This window comes from Bombyx mori, chromosome 22 (genome assembly GCF_030269925.1).
Source record: "Bombyx mori chromosome 22, ASM3026992v2".
NCBI lineage: Eukaryota > Metazoa > Arthropoda > Insecta > Lepidoptera > Bombycidae > Bombyx > Bombyx mori.
In genome coordinates, this window is record NC_085128.1 from 50,149 (window position 1) to 68,299 (window position 18,151).

The 18,151-nt window shown below is 42.6% G+C and overlaps 3 protein-coding genes across 3 annotated transcripts in view; 2 read left to right on the forward strand and 1 right to left on the reverse strand.

The window, feature by feature from the left end:
- The first annotated feature begins 4,458 nt into the window (after positions 1-4,458).
- Positions 4,459-6,205, forward strand: TPT (triose-phosphate transporter-like protein). The gene is made up of 2 exons (NM_001195455.1): positions 4,459-4,780; positions 5,552-6,205. Exons 1-2 carry the CDS (start codon positions 4,459-4,461, stop codon positions 6,163-6,165), a joined length of 936 nt encoding a protein of 311 aa, NP_001182384.1. The 3' UTR covers positions 6,166-6,205.
- Positions 6,206-9,932: 3,727 nt separating this feature from the next.
- The window catches only part of LOC101743498 (endoplasmin-like), a gene marked incomplete at its 5' end in the record, with an annotated part of 33,480 nt that continues 25,261 nt past the window's right edge, over positions 9,933-18,151 (reverse strand). The window contains 6 exon segments of the mRNA NM_001279474.2: positions 9,933-10,661; positions 10,741-10,897; positions 11,079-11,247; positions 11,336-12,052; positions 12,132-12,583; positions 13,564-13,724. Coding sequence (NP_001266403.1) covers positions 10,039-10,661; positions 10,741-10,897; positions 11,079-11,247; positions 11,336-12,052; positions 12,132-12,583; positions 13,564-13,724 — 2,279 coding nt within the window. The 3' untranslated portion in view covers positions 9,933-10,038.
- Positions 13,724-16,539, forward strand: LOC105841597 (uncharacterized). Its single transcript, XM_012690161.4, has 3 exons — positions 13,724-13,929; positions 14,000-14,138; positions 14,470-16,539. The coding sequence occupies exons 1-3, from the start codon at positions 13,779-13,781 to the stop codon at positions 14,594-14,596; spliced, it is 417 nt and encodes a 138-aa protein (XP_012545615.1). The 5' UTR covers positions 13,724-13,778; the 3' UTR covers positions 14,597-16,539.

Below are 18,151 nucleotides of genomic sequence, written 5' to 3' on the forward strand. Positions count from 1 at the left end.
TTTACTGAGATTATAATATTTCATTCCATATCATGTCATTTCATTTCATTTAATTTCATGCCAATTGATTAAGTTTCGTTCGTTTATTATTATTCATCAACTGTAAATAATTAAAACGGCGCGAATTAAAAATCTTATTACTTGACATTGGCTAATGCACAACCCGTCCCGGAGACAAAAATAAAGAAGAAGAAGAACTACCGTAAAATGGGGCGATTAGGGATTGAGAGGCGAATCGGGAAAAAACCGGGAAAATCTTTCGACACTCATTAATAGTTATAAATTCGTTGCAAAATCTTCCATTTTTTGTAGTTTAATAGTAGAATGTTGAAAGTTTACAAAACAACTCTGAATATGCATGATAATAGCTGCTAACTTATAAAAAATCGCGTTTCAAATTAACTTTCGGTGGTGGTAATTATTTCAGTGCTAGAAACTTTGCTCTCTTTTATTTATTTGATAATAATAGAAGACGACTGTGATTTATAAACGTTATTTAGTGTTTGAACCATCATGTATATTAAAGGTAAGTCTCAGTTGTTATTGGTTTTAATGTATTTGATAAAATAAAAATACATGTAAAAATCTGTTGTTTTTGGGGATATTGGGGACGTCTTAGGTACAAATAACAACGAAAAAGGGGTCAATTGGGATGAGAATACGTGAAATGGAAACGGCCTAAGTATAAATAGGTACAGGTTTCTAGGGTTGTCTATGTAGTTATAACAATATTTTTTAAATTTGTTGGTAAAAATCTGGTTTATTCATGATGTTTTTGTCTAGAACTTTTATTCAAAACTATCAATGTGTTATTTTATTGTTTATTAAATATTTATATTATCAGTTACGTATTGTTTTCTATTTTTAGATATGCCTCGCGTGTACGTATCAAAGAGTGCAAAGCCTTATAAGAGATATTATCTAAGTCTGAATAAGTCTTTAGTTGAAATAGCTGAGCAATTTAATATAAGTAAGTCAATTTTGCACAGACATGTAATAAGAACAATGAAACCTCAAGGTGGATTAATGTCTAAGTAATACATAATAAAATATTTAATTCAGAGTGTCAGTTTTTCAATGTTTTTTATTAATGATCACTTTGTTGGTGCAACTAAATAAATAAATTAATTAAAACCAAGTAGTGCCCACCCTAGCAAATTTCTCATTTCGTCCCAATTAACCGCAATTTCCGGGTAAATAGGGATTACACCTATTTTTGCTTTTTTTGCTTAAACTGGAATGCTAGTTGCATAGTTTTAAATTGGACAACAAAGATGTATTGCTAAAGCTTTCTGTCTCTAATAAACAAATTTTTGTATGTGGTGATTATAATATCAATCTTTTAGAAAACACAAATACCACTATTAGATTCAGAACATTGTTAAAGTCATATAACCTCCCAAACTTATTTCTAGAGCCTACTAGGACAACGACCACATCGGCAACATGTTTAGATAACATATTTACAAATGTAACACCGATTAACAAAAAAATTATTAATCAATTAACATCAGACCATAGTGGACAATTTGTGTCTTTTGAATCTATTATGAATTCTAAAGATAAAAATACTCTTGTGATTGTTCCTATTAATAAAAAACGAATTGAGAAGTTTAGAAATAATATTAAGCAAGAACATTCAGAAATTATTTATAACAAAAACCCAAATTTATCATACCAAAATATGTTTGAGAGAATTAATATGGTCTTTACTGATGTATTTATTCCTAAAACTGTAACATTAAAAAACAAAACGGTGTTCAGCGAGTGGGCCACCACCGGAGTGTACAAAAGTAGAAAAAAATTGTATGATCTGTATTCTGAAAAAGCTTATAATAATGATGAAACATTTCATCAATATGTCAGGAACTATTCCAAACTATTTAGAAAAGTTTGTTTAGCGGCAAAATCTTTACATTTAAGTGATTTAATCAAAAATGCCCCTGACAAGATAAAGATGACTTGGAACATCATTGGTAGAGAAAGTGGAAAAGTCAGAAATAGCCATCAAGAATTCTCGTTAAAAATAGACGATAAATTGGTAACTAGTCATGAAGATGTGGCTAATGCTTTTGAAAAGTTTTTCTCTGACATTCCAGTTTCAACTACCACATCTCTAAATTCATCCCCCACAGCAGCTGAAATATTATTGCATAACCATGTCAAGAAATGCAATGAAATTTTTAAATTTAAGAAAATTAATTCAAACAATATAATAAAAAGCTTTAATAGCCTTAATGTAAAAAATACAGCTGACTTGTGGGGAATATCAGTAAAGGTTTTGAAGTCTGTAATAGACATTATTGCTTCTCATCTTGTTAGTATTTTTAATGATTGTATTAAGTGTGGTGTATTTCCTGACTTAATGAAACATAGTAAAGTGATTCCTCTTTTTAAATCTGGTAGTACTGATGACCCCTCTAACTATAGACCTATTTCAGTACTTCCTACGTTGAGTAAAATCTTTGAAAAAATTATTTTGACACAACTTTTAGAACATTTTAAATCAAATAACCTGCTTCATAATAAACAATTCGGGTTTACAAGGGGTCGCTCTACAACTGATGCAGGTGCTTATCTAATCAAAAATATATTTCAATCTTGGGAGGAATCGCATGATTGTCTTGGAATTTTCTGTGACTTATCCAAAGCATTTGACTGTGTTGAACATGAAACATTGGTGAGGAAACTACATCACTATGGTATTAGGGATGGTGCATTGGAACTTATTACTTCCTATTTATCAGGAAGGATACAAACAGTAGATGTGAAAGGAAATAGATCTTCAGGCACCACGTTGAAAATGGGTGTACCTCAGGGTTCCATTTTGGGTCCTTTTTTATTTCTAATATATATAAACGATTTGCCTAGTTTTATTGAGTCCCGACACGAGGTCGTATTATTCGCAGATGATACATCTTTATTATTTAAAATTAAACGACAATTACAAGTCTATGACGAAGTGAATGATGCGATTTCGTGTGTGGTTCATTGGTTCCGTATCAATAACCTATTATTGAATAGTAAGAAAACGAAATGTATTAAATTTACTTTAAAATGTATTAAATCATCTTTAAATGTGAGACAAGTAGATAGTAATGTAATTGTTTCTGAGGAATCATTGGAGCTTGTTGAGTCAACCGTATTTCTTGGTATAACAGTGGACTCCAAACTGCAGTGGGGACCTCATATTCATAAATTGGCGAGTAAGCTTAGCTCTGCAGCATACGCAGTAAAAAAAATTAGAATGTTAACAAATGCGGACACGGCCCGTTTAGTTTACTTTAGTTACTTCCACAGTGTCATGTCCTATGGCATTTTGCTATGGGGCAATGCGGCCGATGTAGAAATGATATTTATTCTGCAGAAAAGAGCTATACGTGCTATTTATAACATGCACTCAAGGGAATCCCTGAGGGAAAAATTTAAAGAAATTAAAGTTCTCACTATGCCATCCCAGTACATCTTTGAAAATTTGATGTATGTTCGTAAACATATTGAGGAGTTTCCTAAGATGTCGGACATACATAATAGAAATACTAGGAACAAACACAAGCTTGTTGTGCCGATGAGTAGGTTACATAAGATACGAAATTCATTCGGGTGTTTGTCTGTGCGCCTGTACAACAAAATCCCACAAGATGTTCAGAACCTACATATACATAGGTTTAAGAAAACTATTAAAGAACATCTGTGCAATAAAGCTTACTATAAAGTCAATGATTATCTAGAAGATTGCACAAAGTGGGAATGAGTTGCTCGCTCCGGGAATTTCAATATTGTAAAATTGTTATGTTATAATTACTTATTGTAATATGAATATTTAAAAAAAAAAAAAATATTTAAAATAAAAATAAAAATCTAATATTAAAAAAAAAAAAAACATGCCCGCTGAGTTTCTTGCCAATTCTTCTCAGGACGGAGGCTAATTCTTGTGAATTGGCGGTAATTCTTTTGACGTTCAACAAGTATGTACTTTCATTTATGTTGAATAAAACTTTTTTGATTTGATTTGATTTGCCCCCAAGACTCAATCATTTTGATCCTGATATAGCATTATATACATCAACAACTACTTTAAAATTGGTCATAAAGTTGGAATTTGTCCCTAATCGCCCCATTTTACCGGTACCTGTGTCAAATTCACTGAAGTAGGAAACTATATAGGTCTATGGTCAAATTAGTCTATGATAGTGTAATTTTTAAACTAGTCTCTGTGCCAAATGCCAAATGCCAAATGCCAATGCCACATGCCACATTCACATTAAACGAAAATGAAATTGTTCCGTGTTACATTACAATATAATATAAGCAAGCCTGATTACCAAAAATGTATATGTTACACAAAATTATCTCGTGTATTGTACGGAATAATAATGAATTATTGAATTAAAGATCTTCAGTGATTCTGTGATAGAAACTTTGCTTTAGAGTACTTTCTGATAAAAAAAAAGCGCAATGGGTACAAGCGGCTCCAGGCGCGAGACACTAATAGTTGGCTTCCTGTGCGCAGCGTGGTATATGTTAAGTTCAGCCAGTAATGTCGTGGGCAAACTGGCATTAACAGAGCTACCATTTCCACTAACTATGACAGCGGTACAGCTGTGTGCAGCGGCCTCGCTGAGTGTACCCGCGCTAGCCCTGTGTGGAGTACGTTCGACGCGATGGCCGACGAACTATTGGACCCGTGTCTTAGTACCCTTGGCGATCGCCAAACTTCTTACCACACTGTGCTCGCAAGTTTCCATTTGGAAAGTGCCAGTCTCCTATGCCCACACAGGTTTGTTTGTTGTACAGTTGTGACCATTACACTGACGGAAAACTCATATTCCTTCATTATAGACCTTCAGCATCAACCTTTGAAGCTATTTTTAATTAGATCGACTTGGTGGTACAGTAGTTAATGCCCTTTACTGCTAGACCAAAGATAGCAGGTTTGATACCAGCATCAGGAAAACGTTTGTGTCATGACCAACTTTCTTTGCTCATTGTCTGGGTGTCTAATACCTAATAATATTTGTATACCACTCTGTCAAGAAATTATCTGAAAAAGAGATCAATAATACACAAAATGTTAGTTATTCATCCCAATTTATTTTATCTATTTCGAAGTATCCTCCTTTAGAAAAGATACACTTATGACAATGAAGAATCCAATCATCAAAACATTTTTTAAATACTTTTTCAGGAATTGAGTTCAGTTCTTGCCACAAATTCTCATTTATGTCTTCTACTGAATGAAAATGGTGCCACAAAGTGGTAATTTGAGTTTAGGCGAAAGAAAGAAGTCGGCTGGACCCAAATCTGATGAATAATGTGGTTGAGTATGGTATTTGTTGAGTTTTTGGTCAAAAATTCATTCACAACCCATTTGTGAAAGTGCAAAATAAAAGATTATAGATTTTTAACGAACACCATTTTTTTAGCAGGACTAAAACTTCATTTTCTACGAATAGTTAAGGTTAACACTAGAACATAATAAAAACGGTATTCAAATTAGCGCAGACTACAGTGTACAGTGCACAGTGAACAGACTTCGTCTCGCTTACAGTGAAAGCGACGACTCCTCTCTGGACGGCGGGGCTGGCTCGCGTACTGTTTGGGGAGCGCGTGTCTCGCGGCGTGGCGGGCGCGCTGCTCGTGATCGCGGGCGGGGTCGCGCTCGCCTCGCTCACCGAGCTGCAGTTCGATGCGCTGGGGCTGGGAGCCGCGCTCACGTCCGCCGCGCTGTTGGCGCTGCAGCATCTGTATTCGAAGCGCGCGCTGCAGGACTCCGGCGTGCACCACTTGCGACTGCTGGCGACGTTGTCGGGTCTGGCGCTGGTGCCGATGGCTCCGTTGTGGTTGGTGCGGGACGCCGGCGCCGTACTGCGCGCCCAGGTGGCGTGGAACCGCGCGGGCCCGCTGCTGCTGGCGGACGGGGTGCTGGCGTGGCTGCAGGCGGTGGCTGCGTTCTCGGTGTTGTCGCGAGTGTCGCCGCTGACGTACTCAGTGGCGTCGGCTGCGAAGCGCGCCGTGGTGGTGGGCGCGTCGCTGGTGGTGCTGAGGAACCCGGCGCCGCCGCTGAACGTGGTGGGCATGTCGGTGGCAGTGCTGGGTGTGCTGGCTTATGACCGAGCCCGAGCGGCCGCCCGCCGCGCCCCCCGCCCCGCGCTGCCAGTCTGACATTCGATCACTTTAATGTTCGAACGCTGTTTCTCATGTCACAATAAACTTTTATTTCTACCGTTTGGTTTCATTCATAACCTTGAGATCCAAGAGTTTTAACCAGCAAAATTAAAAAAAAATATTATGTTTATATGCCACCTCGTGAGAGGTCAAAGTTAATTTTTTTTTGTTTAAGTTCTGTCCCGCCCTGATCGCCGGAACACGCCCCACAAGTTAGTGAGTTCACGATTGACTTCCACGGTAAAGAAATAATATCCTGTAATAAAAATCAAACCCGCAAAATTATAATTTGCGTAATTACTGTGGTAGGACCTCTTGAGTCCGCACTGGTAGATACCACCACAGGACTGAAGTATTGTTAAAATAACAAAGGGGAATTCCTATCCTAACGGAACACATTAAATTACCGAAATATAAATTATTCCTTTTACGTGTTAATCCTAGAAATGGTCTATCGATATGCTACATCTTATCCAAATTTGTATAATTGAGTAGTCACCATTCAACATCTTTACAAATATTTACATTCATATTTTTCTTGTAGAGGTAGGCGGACAAGCTCTCAGCTCGCCTGTTGTTATGTGGTCATCAGAGCCCATAGGCATCAACAACGTAAAAGCCGCCCAGGCGCCCACCCACCTCGAAACATGTTTAAAATTTTAGTTTTTTAGTAAAACACCTGCCCCAGCTTTCAAATCGAAACCCTTTACGGCAGACATAGGCAGGGCGGTGGTACCTACCCGCGCGGACTCACAACGCCCTACCACCACCAATGTTCACGCGCATGCCGCGTGATGACGATGTTGAACCGGCGCGGGGCGGGGGCGGGGGGAGCGCACCGCGGCCCGCCAGAGCCAACCGAACTACGCGGCGAATCATGCGCACGCGCCTCTATCCATTTCCATAGGTACTAATTTTATTTTGAAATAGCTGTGCCCGCGACTTCGTCCGCGTGGAATAGCGACTTTGGGCAGCAGTTTTAGGACATATCTTTTGGTTTATAAACACTATCATTTAGAAAAATCTAATTTAAAGTAATGCTTCTCTATACACGACATAGATGTATAGCCATCGGGGATCAAAGCATACAGGTTGCTATGATTACTAACATGTGACAGAGCTACATAACCGTGTGACCGAGTTGACTGTGTGAAAAGCAGTTAACACTTATATCTACACCCACAACTTTTAGCGTCTGACCTTGGGCTTTATTTATTATGATCACGAAGCATAGGCTCACTGGAAACGCGATCGGTAGTCTGTTGTGCTTCCCGTTCTTCTAGTGTCTCTCGAGGCCGGGCATGCTTTTGTTGTCCGAACCCTCTGAGAGCTCAGGCGGGATTCCCTTATTAGTGAAAGTCTCAGACTCACGCGATAGTGTATAAGATTCACGATCGATGGACAAACTTGCGTCACGCTGTTCCCTGTTAACCCAATTCGAGTGGCCATTATTTGAGAACAATGTGAACTCAATCGAGATTCTCGTTGAGCCGAAGTTTCTCTAACACGAAACCTCGCCTGACGTTCCTGAGATGTAGTGAGTATTGCCTCATGACCTGCTTCAGATTCCTGTGATCGAACTAATTTTATCCTTTTAGCATTCCTGCTTGCACTGGGAGAGGTTGGATCTTTTTCAAGGCATTCTTACAATAAGTAGTACCTAGTAACACAACATTGTTTGGTAAACACGTACTTATCATAAAACTAAATTATAAATACTTACAGATTATTACACAGTTTAACTTTATTACAGTTATAATACAACTATTATAAGACGTTTCAACCTAATCTTTTAACTATAGAAAACAACCGTGCCTATGGGTTAACTTACTCGTGGAGCCCTCGGCTCGGCAAGGAGGCAGCGTCGCGCTCTGTATACCCGCGCGGCTGCACAGACGTAAACAATCTACAAACGCCCAGCTACGTTATTCTTTAAATTGGCCTAACTTTTTTTATTTATGAACCGATTGGCATGAAACAAACACTAAGTGTTAAGTAAATCTTACCACAATAAATTAGTGAAAACCACATTGAAACCGGCAGAGCTGTTTCTTTTTCTTTTTTTTTTTTTCCTACCTAAGCTGATAGCCCTAGCGGCTATGTCAGCGTAACCCTAACTTTAGTAGGTGAGCTCACGGGGCTCAAACCTGACGATGTTGCTAACACGAACCCTAGCAAGAGCCGTGCTTCGCAGAATCTACCACCGGATCGGAAACGCGACCCACTGAGAAGATCCGGCGAGAAACTCAGTGGGCTGTGTCTGGGAGTTAATTTACTTCGACGAGAACGGTGACCGGTGCTTGAAGTACCTAGAAGCACCGTTAGTGGATCGGGAGGATCTGAGATGACGTGTTTTGGGCGACGTCGACTGCTTTCCATTCTGTCCGCAGGATCGGGAATGTAGTTACCGGCGGCCACGATGAGAGGGTTCTCGTGTCGTGCCGCTTTATCGAAGTGGCGCATTGACGCCGACTGCATATACTTACTGGTGGACTCTAAGTCCAGGTCGTCATGGAGGTCGACGTTCCTGACGAACCACGGGGCTCCGACGGCTATCCTGCAAAAACGGGATTGAATGATTTGGAATGATTTTAAGTGTATGCGGGCCGCGTGAGCGAACACTACACTTGCATAGGTCATGACGGGGCGTATGCAAGTTTTGTAGAGTGTCACCTTATTTCTAAGGGACATTTTACTTCGCCTACATATCATCGGGTAGAGACGTCCTAGAATGAAGGCGGCACGATCGCGTACCGTCTTGATGTGGGGGCGGAATGTCATCTTACTGTCGAGGGTGACGCCTAAATATTTGATCTTCGGGGCCCACGGTATGGGCTGGTCGAACATCGTGATTGGGCGAATGGCGGAGGCGGAGGTGTTGACAAGCCTAGTCGGGAGAGGGATGCTCAGCGTGGTGTTCGGAGGGCGACCCCTTTTGAAGAGCACCGCTGTGCTTTTCGTGGGGTTGATGTCGATGCGCCACTTTCGGAACCACTGTCCCATGGTGGTAGCTGCGGTCTGAAGTCGTCGATGAAGCAACGCCTTCTTCCTACACGAGTAGTAGATGGCGGTGTCATCGGCGAAGAGCGCCAGATGGGTCTCCGGAGACCGGGGTATATCATTGATATACAAACTGAACAGTAACGGGGAGAGGGCGGAGCCTTGCGGGACTCCGGCTGTGACGTGACGGGGCCGGGAACGCGTTCCCTCGACTCGATATCGGAACGAACGGTTCGACAAGTAGTCTCGTATGATGAGCACGAGTCTGTCTGGCACTCCCATGTTATACAGTTTGTATATCAAACCGTTGTACCAGACTTTGTCGAACGCCTTCGCTATATCGAAGAAGAGGGCTCCTGTCGGAATGGAGCTGTTTCTGAGATTAGCGTGCACAAACGCACCGAAAAACAGACAAAAATTCTAAAAATCATTTTTTTGGGTTCTATTGCGTTCATAAAGCCCCCTATAAAATTTCCTGAGATATCTTCCATGTACAGACAGCGACCAGTTACGATTTTATTATATGTATGATTATAAAAAAATAATAGTTGCGAAGTACTTAATCAAAATTGTTTAAATTAACATTAGTTGTTTAATTAACAACCAATATTGTTATTTATGTATTTATAATATAATATTATTGGCATTTTTCTTAATTTTTTATTCGTGAATGATAATTCAGTGAAGCCGCTGCAATCATTTTGCGGTAAATAATTAGTAGAAACTTACAAAGAACTGGGTGAACAGGAAGTAATGACCAGATCTGACAATTTCTTAGTTTTTTTAATAATATAAATATAAATTATTTACAATAAGACTAAGGTTTGTTTGAGCACTCGACACAAACACTCGGTTCGCAGTCACTACACTCTACAGCTCGTCGCGCTCCGGCTCCGCGTCGGCCTCGGCGTCGGCCCCGGTGTCGGCTTCGGTGTCGGCTTCGGTGTCGGCCTCGGTGTCGGCCTCGGTGTCGGCCTCGGTGTCGGCCTCGGCGTCGGCGTCGTCGTCGGCCTCGTCGTCGAGCTCGGGCGCGGCGTCGGCGGGCAGGCCGAGGGTGCGCTGCAGCATGGTCTCGACGGAGTCTGCGAAGAGCACGGCCTGTCCCTCCTGCAGCACGTAGCCGGAGCGCAGGGCGGCGGTGCGGTAGAGCGTGTGGGCGGCCAGCAGCGCGTCGGCGGAGTCGGGGTCGTCCTGCACGCGGCGCAGCAGCTCGGCCACGATGGGGTGGCGCGGGTTGATCTCCAGCATCTTCTTCTGCGTGAGGTGGTGGCGGCGCTGCGGGTCGTCGGCCTTCTGGTGCGCGTTGGAGAGGGCGAGGCGCTCCATGTTGCCGGTCCAGCCGAAGGCGGTGGCGGCCAGCGCGGCGGGCGAGCGGGCCAGGCGCCGCGACACGGTGGCGCGCGTGATCCAGCTGCCCAGCTTGTCGCCCAGCCAGCGCGTCAGCGGCTCGTACTGCTTCTTGTAGGCCTCCAGCTTCTCCTTGGCGCGGTCGCCTGTCCGCGCAGATCAACACTTTAGATTCGTTTCGATGATGATTACCAAACGTAAGTAAGAGTGGAGTGCCGCGCTTACCTTCCTCCAGGTCGAATATTTCCTTGGCGATGTTCTGGAACTTGTGGCCGTCGTACTCGGGCAGCGAGGAGAGGCAGTACTCGTCCACGGCCTCGGTGAGGTACAGCACCTCGTAGCCGCGGCTCACCAGGCGCTCGGCGAACGGCGACTTCTCCACCTGCAACCGGCGGCTCGGTCAGCACCCGCGGGAAACATTCCTCCGAACATTTTTAACATCAACAGGACGTAAAGTGTGAAAATAAAAATATTTGCATCTGTAGCAGTTTTCAAAGAATCTCAGAAGGTGCCACGGTTCGCAGATTTATAATGAATGGGCATCAGTCCCGCGCGACACTGACCTCAGCGCGGCTGGAGCCCGCGATGTAGTAGATGTGGTGTTGCTTGGGCTTCATGCGCTTCACGTAGTCTGACAGGAAGGTCTTCTCCTCCGAGTGGGAAGAGTGGAACCGCAGCAGCTTGGCAAGACGGGAGCGGTTGCTGGGATCTTCCATCACCCCGAGCTTGATGCTGTAATGGTATCATCGTAAATGATTAGATTGCCATGTGCGGCCCTCAAACATTCACACATCACAACTGTTGCCAAAATAATACTAACTTGGTGGAGTACTCCTTCCAGAAGTGTTCGTATTCATCGTCAGGAATCTTTTTGAGCATGTCGAGCACCTTGCGCACGAGCTTCTTCTTGATGATCTTGATGAGCTTGTGTTGCTGCAGCGTCTCGCGGGACACGTTGAGCGGCAGGTCGTCGGAGTCCACGATGCCCTGCACGAAGGCGAGGTAGTTGGGCATGAGGTCGCTGAACTCGTCCGTGATGAACACGCGCCTCACGTACAGCTTGATGTGGTCGGTCTTGGTGCCGTACTTGTTGAAGCTGTCCGCGGGCTGCACGCGCGGCACGAACAGCAGCGCGCGGAAGGTGACCTCGCCCTCGGCCACGAAGTGCGCGCGCGCCAGCGGAGGCGACTCGTCCTTGGTGAGGCTCTTGTAGAACTGCGCGTACTCGTCGTCCTGCACCTCGCTGGGCTTGCGCGTCCAGATCGGCTTGTTGTCGTTCATGAGCTCCCAGTCCCAGACGGTCTTTTCGGTCTTCTTGGTCTTCGGTTCGGCGTCGTCCTTGGCGTCCTCGACCTGCGCGTCCTCGTCGCCCTCCGCGTCGCGCTCCTCCGCAGTCTCCTCCACGGGCTCCTCCACGGTCTCGGTGCGCGAGGCCCACAAGTAAATGGGGAAGTTGATGAACTGCGAGTACTTCTTGACGAGCGCGCGGATGGTGTCGGCCTGCAAGTAGTCGCTCGCTTCCTCTTTCATGTGCAGCCTGAAACAATACGACATTGACATAGAATCACGTGTGCGTACGCAAGCACATTTGTCGAGAGGAGTGAGAGGGCCCTCACGTGAGATGCGTGCCGCGCTTGAGGGTGTCGCCGCGCGGGTCCTCGGCGACGCTGAAGGAGTTGGCGTCGGACTGCCACACGTGCTGGCGGTCGTCGTTGTGCTTGGAGGCGACGGTGACGCTGTCGGCCACGAGGAAGGCGGAGTAGAAGCCGACGCCGAACTGGCCGATCATGTCGTTCATCTCGGGGGCCGCGCTCTTCTCGCCGTCTTGCATCTTGGACAGGAAGTCCGCGGTGCCGGACTTGGCGATGGTGCCGAGGTTGTTGATGAGGTCGGCGCGCGTCATGCCGACGCCGGAGTCGATGATGTGCAGCAGCCGCTTGTCGGGCTCGGCCTTGATGCGGATGCTGAGCTCCGGGTTCGCTTCCAGCACGCCGCGGTCAGTCAGCGACATCAGACGGATCTTGTCCAACGCATCTGAACCGTTCGAGATCAACTCGCGGAGGAAGATCTGAAAATTAATAGATTATTATTCCGGCTGACTTTGCAGTCATCATCGAAAAATACAAATGCACATTCTACAATCTAGAGATTTATTGAGTGACTTCAATTATGTGATTTTTGTTAATTACGAAAGTAAAAATAATAATGACCTTGTTATTTATAATATTTAAGGTTAATTTCATTTCGGAACCATCTTATGTCGTTATAATTATGTTATACCCAGTGTTGTGGATCATCGGGCGAGCGAAGTCATCCATCCAGACAAATGTTTAGACCTGTTTTTTTCCTTCTTTCGAGTAATGTTAATCTGGTCCAATTCATTTTTAATCAATCAATCAATTGATTTTAATTTTTATTTTTAACACAGGTCTTTGCGCTATCCCCGTGTAAGACAGAGGCCTATTCGTTGCCGGGCGACAGGATAATAGGTATATATTTTTTCGTTCGATATCACACATATCTTTTTTCTTTGGTGCGTTTGACGAATTTTCGGATTGTTTTTGATAATGTTTTATTAATACGGAACGAAGAGGCAACCGATGTCAATTTCAAAACATAACCAACTACAAGCAACAACAACGTGAGTGAGATCGAAATTGTTCAATCGGTCCACTGAGCCGCCCTCGGGGCTCACCTCACTCCCGACTGCCGCGTCGAGTTGTGGGGAGCTGTACATGTGTACGTCATAAATTAATCAGTGATGCCTTGGCGTAATTAAAATTCAGGTGAGATTTTCCACTAGATTACGTCTAAAACTACTGTCATATTTCAGTCTGGTCTAAAGGAGAGCCATTTGTTGTGACTGATTTAGTGGACAGTCATGATGGTTTAGCGCCTGTGTTAGAACGTGCGACCAGTCGTTACTTTCATTTTTTTGCAACTTTTTTTCTCAGATCTAATAAAATAATTGGGTAGTTAATGCATTTAATTAGGTACTTTACCTATTTACAAATAGTATGAAGTGTGAAATGTTATTAATATTCTAACCTCTTTATTTCTGTAGAGCGAGTTGATGATGAGCTTCATCATGCGGTTGACCTCGGTCTGGAACGTGTAGTTCTGCGCGCGGTCGCGCAGCTCCTTCATCTGCGCCACGCTCAGCGCGTCCGGGGAGATGGCCTCCTCCTCGCGCAGCACGGCCTCGGCGTCTGCGGAGGGCGAGGCGTGGTGACGTCATAGTGACGCTACTACACGGTGACGTCATGTCCCGCTCGAGCGGCTCGGGACGAGAGCGGAGTGTGCAGAATGCGGATGCTCCGCGAGCTCTGCACGCCCGTTCTTTCAAACTACGATTTGCCGCGCAAAGGGAGGTCGGACGTTCCTACGTGTCTCTCGTGAAACCATTAGGATTACGTATGTCTCTCTGAATGGATTGGACGTTAAGTTGCTGGTCTCCGGAAGTCATGATGCTATTTGTGTACAGCGGCAACGGTGACGGACAAGTTCTACAGCAGGCCGCAGGGCGGCGAGCTGCAGGAGGAGAGCGCCCTCAGCCGCATCGACAACATGTTCGCGCTGGGGCCGCGGGATAAATACCAAGAACCGTCCACCTCAGCACAAGAGTTAGTTGTGTTTCCTATTCAATTTGCTCTAGATATGTAACCTACACGGGTCTTCGACTTTATTTCATTTCATTTAAATTTCAACACTACACTGAACTGCACCAGTCTCCTTTATTGCCATTGTGCGCAGACGAGCGCGGCGTCGCTCACGGACACCAGTAATGCCAGGGACGAGCCGCTGCCTCACAAACACAAATTTTGGAAATTATAAATGAAAAATAATTATCTTCAACATTAGTTTTTAAATTTTATTTTGTTTCAGTTAGCATATGTTATGTTCTTTTCAAATAAATTGGGTTGTTGATTTTATTACATAGTTTTTAAACAACAGATATGGATGGTGGTGCAGTGAGCGATGTAAAGGGGATGCTGTGCTCCAGCATCACATCAGAGATTCAGCCTGGCTTAAAGAAAGGCTGCGGGTGCTAGCTGCTGATGATAAACTGAAGCTTAAATAATTTATTGCAGCTTCAGTTCAGTAATGAAATTGTGTTCTAAAGGATAAGAAACCTGGTGCGATGCCTTTGAAGGCAGTAGGTTTTTCTGGAATTTGACGAATTATTTCCATGGTGAAGGAATAACATCATGTAATAAAAATCAAACACGCAAAAATTATAATTTGCGTAATTACTGGTGGTAGGACGTCTTATGGGCCCGCACGGGTAGGAACCACCGCCCTGCCTGTTGCTCCCGTGAAGCAGTTAATACTTCTCAGTTTTAAAGGCGGGGCAGTCATTATACTGGAAAAACAGATTTGGAACTAATGTCTCAAGGTGGCGGCATTCACTTATGGTGTCTCCGGTGACCACTTAACTTCAGGTGTGCCGTGAGCTCGTCCACCCACCTAAGCAAGTTTTTTTTATCAAAGACACCTTTGAGCAGCAGTGCTGTCCTCTTCCTTCTTTATTTTTAAAAGAGACTGTTTAATTTAGATCAATAATATTAAATCAATAGGTATACCTTTACATTATCAACAAATAAAATACACCGTGGATTATATTGCGCATTCATTGTGAAATTCTTTGCTCTACTTCCAAATATTTATAGAGGAACCTTAATACATTCTTATAGCAAATTGGTTGGTAAATTTTCCTGAACTATTAGAGTGAATGTGTTTGACTAGGAGCCCTTGTGGGCAGAACTCATTATGATCACGGTGACCAACAACAATTATACTTGCCATGGCTCCCTGACAAAAATTTGTATAATACCACTTCTCATTTTGTAAAGAACTACTTGATTGGGTTATTATTAACAGTGATGTATTATAATTAATATTCTATTATTAGTATTGTGTGAGTTTCAATGTTGTGTTGTATGTTGCAAAAAAATTTTTGGTATACAATTACTCTTCTGTTACTTGCATACATTTAATTTTCAGTATTCTTATTCATTTCGAATTCATTATTCATTGAATTTTATTACGATAACGCACATAGCCTACCGCATGATCAATAATAAATATTTGCAGTTCAGAAACAAACAACAAACTCTTAAATCGCATACCGAATTAACAATTCAGGGATCTTGGCCGAGTCTTGTGCGAATAACACGATATTTCTTTGTTCTACGGTTTTTTTGTAAATATTTCATGCTAAAAGTGGATTGTGCCTACTGTGCTATATATCAAAAGAAAGCTTGTTTATTGGACTACATATTGGTGAAATCAGTTTTCCAAAATACATAAAAACCTGTGAGTAGCAATTGAAAAACTATATTATTATTGAATATTAACGGCCGGCGACCCTGACCTAGGGCAACCCGCGGGCCGCTCGCTGCTACTCACACACGCGCAATTGACCGCGCCACAGACTGAATGCAACCTTAAAGTAAGCGTCCCAAGAGCGTAAACTCTGATATTAGCACATACAAATACGTTATGGCGCCACCGGCAAAGAAAAAATGTTCTGGGTGTAAAGAAAATATTGAAGACCGAAGATTCTTACAATGCTCCAAATGTAGTAGATTGTACGATTTATTGTGCGCAAATGTTCCCGAAACACGGTTCTATAGTACGATGACGGAAGACCATAAAAAGAAATGGATTTGTCAGCTATGCAAGTCGCAACAACCAAAGGGTGGATAACACGGATTCACCTGCGCGAACAGGAAGAGATGACGACACCTTTTCCGAGTCAGAGAACAATGTGACATTTCGTAAGAACAGCAATGTGAAAATCTGTCCATGCATTTCAGCTGATGAAATCCGTAAAATCTTCAGAGCCGAGTTCCAAAGTTCAATGAGGCAAATAACCGAAGGAAACATTACTCAACTACAAGAGATGAAGAAAGTTATCGCGGAGTTCAAGGCGTCCATAACTTTCTTTAACGAGCAATTTGAAGAAATGAAAAATGAGGCGTCTATTCAGAAAACAATAGTTGAGAACCTACAAAAAGAAAACGAGCAACTAAAGACTAATAATCTCGAAATTACTGCCAAACTGAGGACTTTAGATCAACAAATGAGAGCGGCAAACGTGGAGATACATTGTGTACCGGAATTTAAAACGGAATCATTGATATCAACGGTTAAACAACTTGGTAACGTTATAAACCACCCTGTCCAGGACACTGACCTACAATATTGCTCCAGAATAGCAAAACTAAATCCTGCTAATCCGCGTCCAAGAGTGATCTTAGTGAAGTTCAGCAGCCCCCGCTTCAAGGAATCTTTTCATAAAGCAGCAATACAATATAATAAAAATAACCCCAGTAACCGACTCAATACAGGCCATCTCGGTATCGCAGAAGAAAAGAAGTCAGCTATATTCATAGCAGAGCACCTGACGCCTGAAAATAAACAACTCCATGCAGCAGCACGCGCAAAGGCGAAAGAATTAAACTACAGGTTTGTGTGGGTTAGGAACGGACGGATATATATAAGAAAAAATGAGGAAAGCAGTCACATCCCAGTGCTAAATAAAAGTGTGTTAGACAATTTAGCAGTTTAAGTTAGCTCAGTATGTTTAATAATTGTGGACTCTAATGCATGTCTTAGTAAATATATGTATCAATAATGGTTACTCATAAAAAAATTAATCATCAAGGATTCAAAACATTTTCGCTTGGACTGTTAAATATACGCTCAATGAATACTGGCTGGGACAAGTTCCAAGAGTCAATGGATACTAATGATCCAGACATTCTTTGTTTATCTGAAACTTGGCTGTACCCTAATACAGATATTGAACCATTTGATTTCGTTAGGAAAGTATATATACAAAGGACATTCACGCTCAAACATAACCTACTCACAACATATATTAATTGTATGTCTAATGCGACACTTTATTTAAGTTCTTGTTCTTTTTCAAGTATAAAAATTATAGTATCTTATCTACTGGCTCTTCCTATATTCTCACGGGCTCTATACTTCCTTGTTTCTTTGCTGGCGAGTAGTCTATTTCGTATTACTTTACTCTCAAAATGGTTGATTTAGATAATTTAAATCATGAACTCGAAGAGTTAGTCATTTCTCACGCTTATAAATGTCCTTCTCAGCATTGTGATAGGTACTTGAACCCGCACTCAAAGTCTCTTACTATTATACATATGAATATCAGAAGCATAAACAAAAATTTTGACGAATTTTATGTGCTCTTGAGCTCCCTTAGCTTTGTACATGATATTCTTGTGCTGTCGGAGTGTTGGTTGATGAATACTGTACACTTACCAAAACTTGACGGCTTTATCTCATATTCATCGAAAAACGCGAGGAACCAAAATGAAGGGGTAGTTATATATGTAAGAAACACTCTGAAACATGTTATTTTAGAACCATCTTTCACCGATGCCAATTGTTTAATATGTAAAGTTGATGATGAACTTGCTATCATTGGATTGTACAGATCACCTTCTTATAAAAACACAGACAATTTTATTCTTAGCCTAAATAATGCTCTTTTAAATTTATCTTCTTTTAAACATATCGTCATCATTGGTGACGTCAACATTGACATCAAGGCCCATAACAAAGATCCTCATTCGCACGAGTATTTGAACACTACTGCATC

Bases quoted from the DNA above. Each gene is read 5' to 3' on its own strand.
- TPT (NM_001195455.1), top strand. From the start codon at position 4,459: ATGGGTACAAGCGGCTCCAGGCGCGAGACACTAATAGTTGGCTTCCTG. The intron at 4,781-5,551 runs GTTTGTTTGTTG...TCTCGCTTACAG, and splicing joins AGTCTCCTATGCCCACACAG to TGAAAGCGACGACTCCTCTC.
- LOC105841597 (XM_012690161.4), top strand. From the start codon at position 13,779: ATGTCCCGCTCGAGCGGCTCGGGACGAGAGCGGAGTGTGCAGAATGCG. The intron at 13,930-13,999 runs GTATGTCTCTCT...ATTTGTGTACAG, and splicing joins CGTGAAACCATTAGGATTAC to CGGCAACGGTGACGGACAAG. The intron at 14,139-14,469 runs GTTAGTTGTGTT...TTTAAACAACAG, and splicing joins CCGTCCACCTCAGCACAAGA to ATATGGATGGTGGTGCAGTG.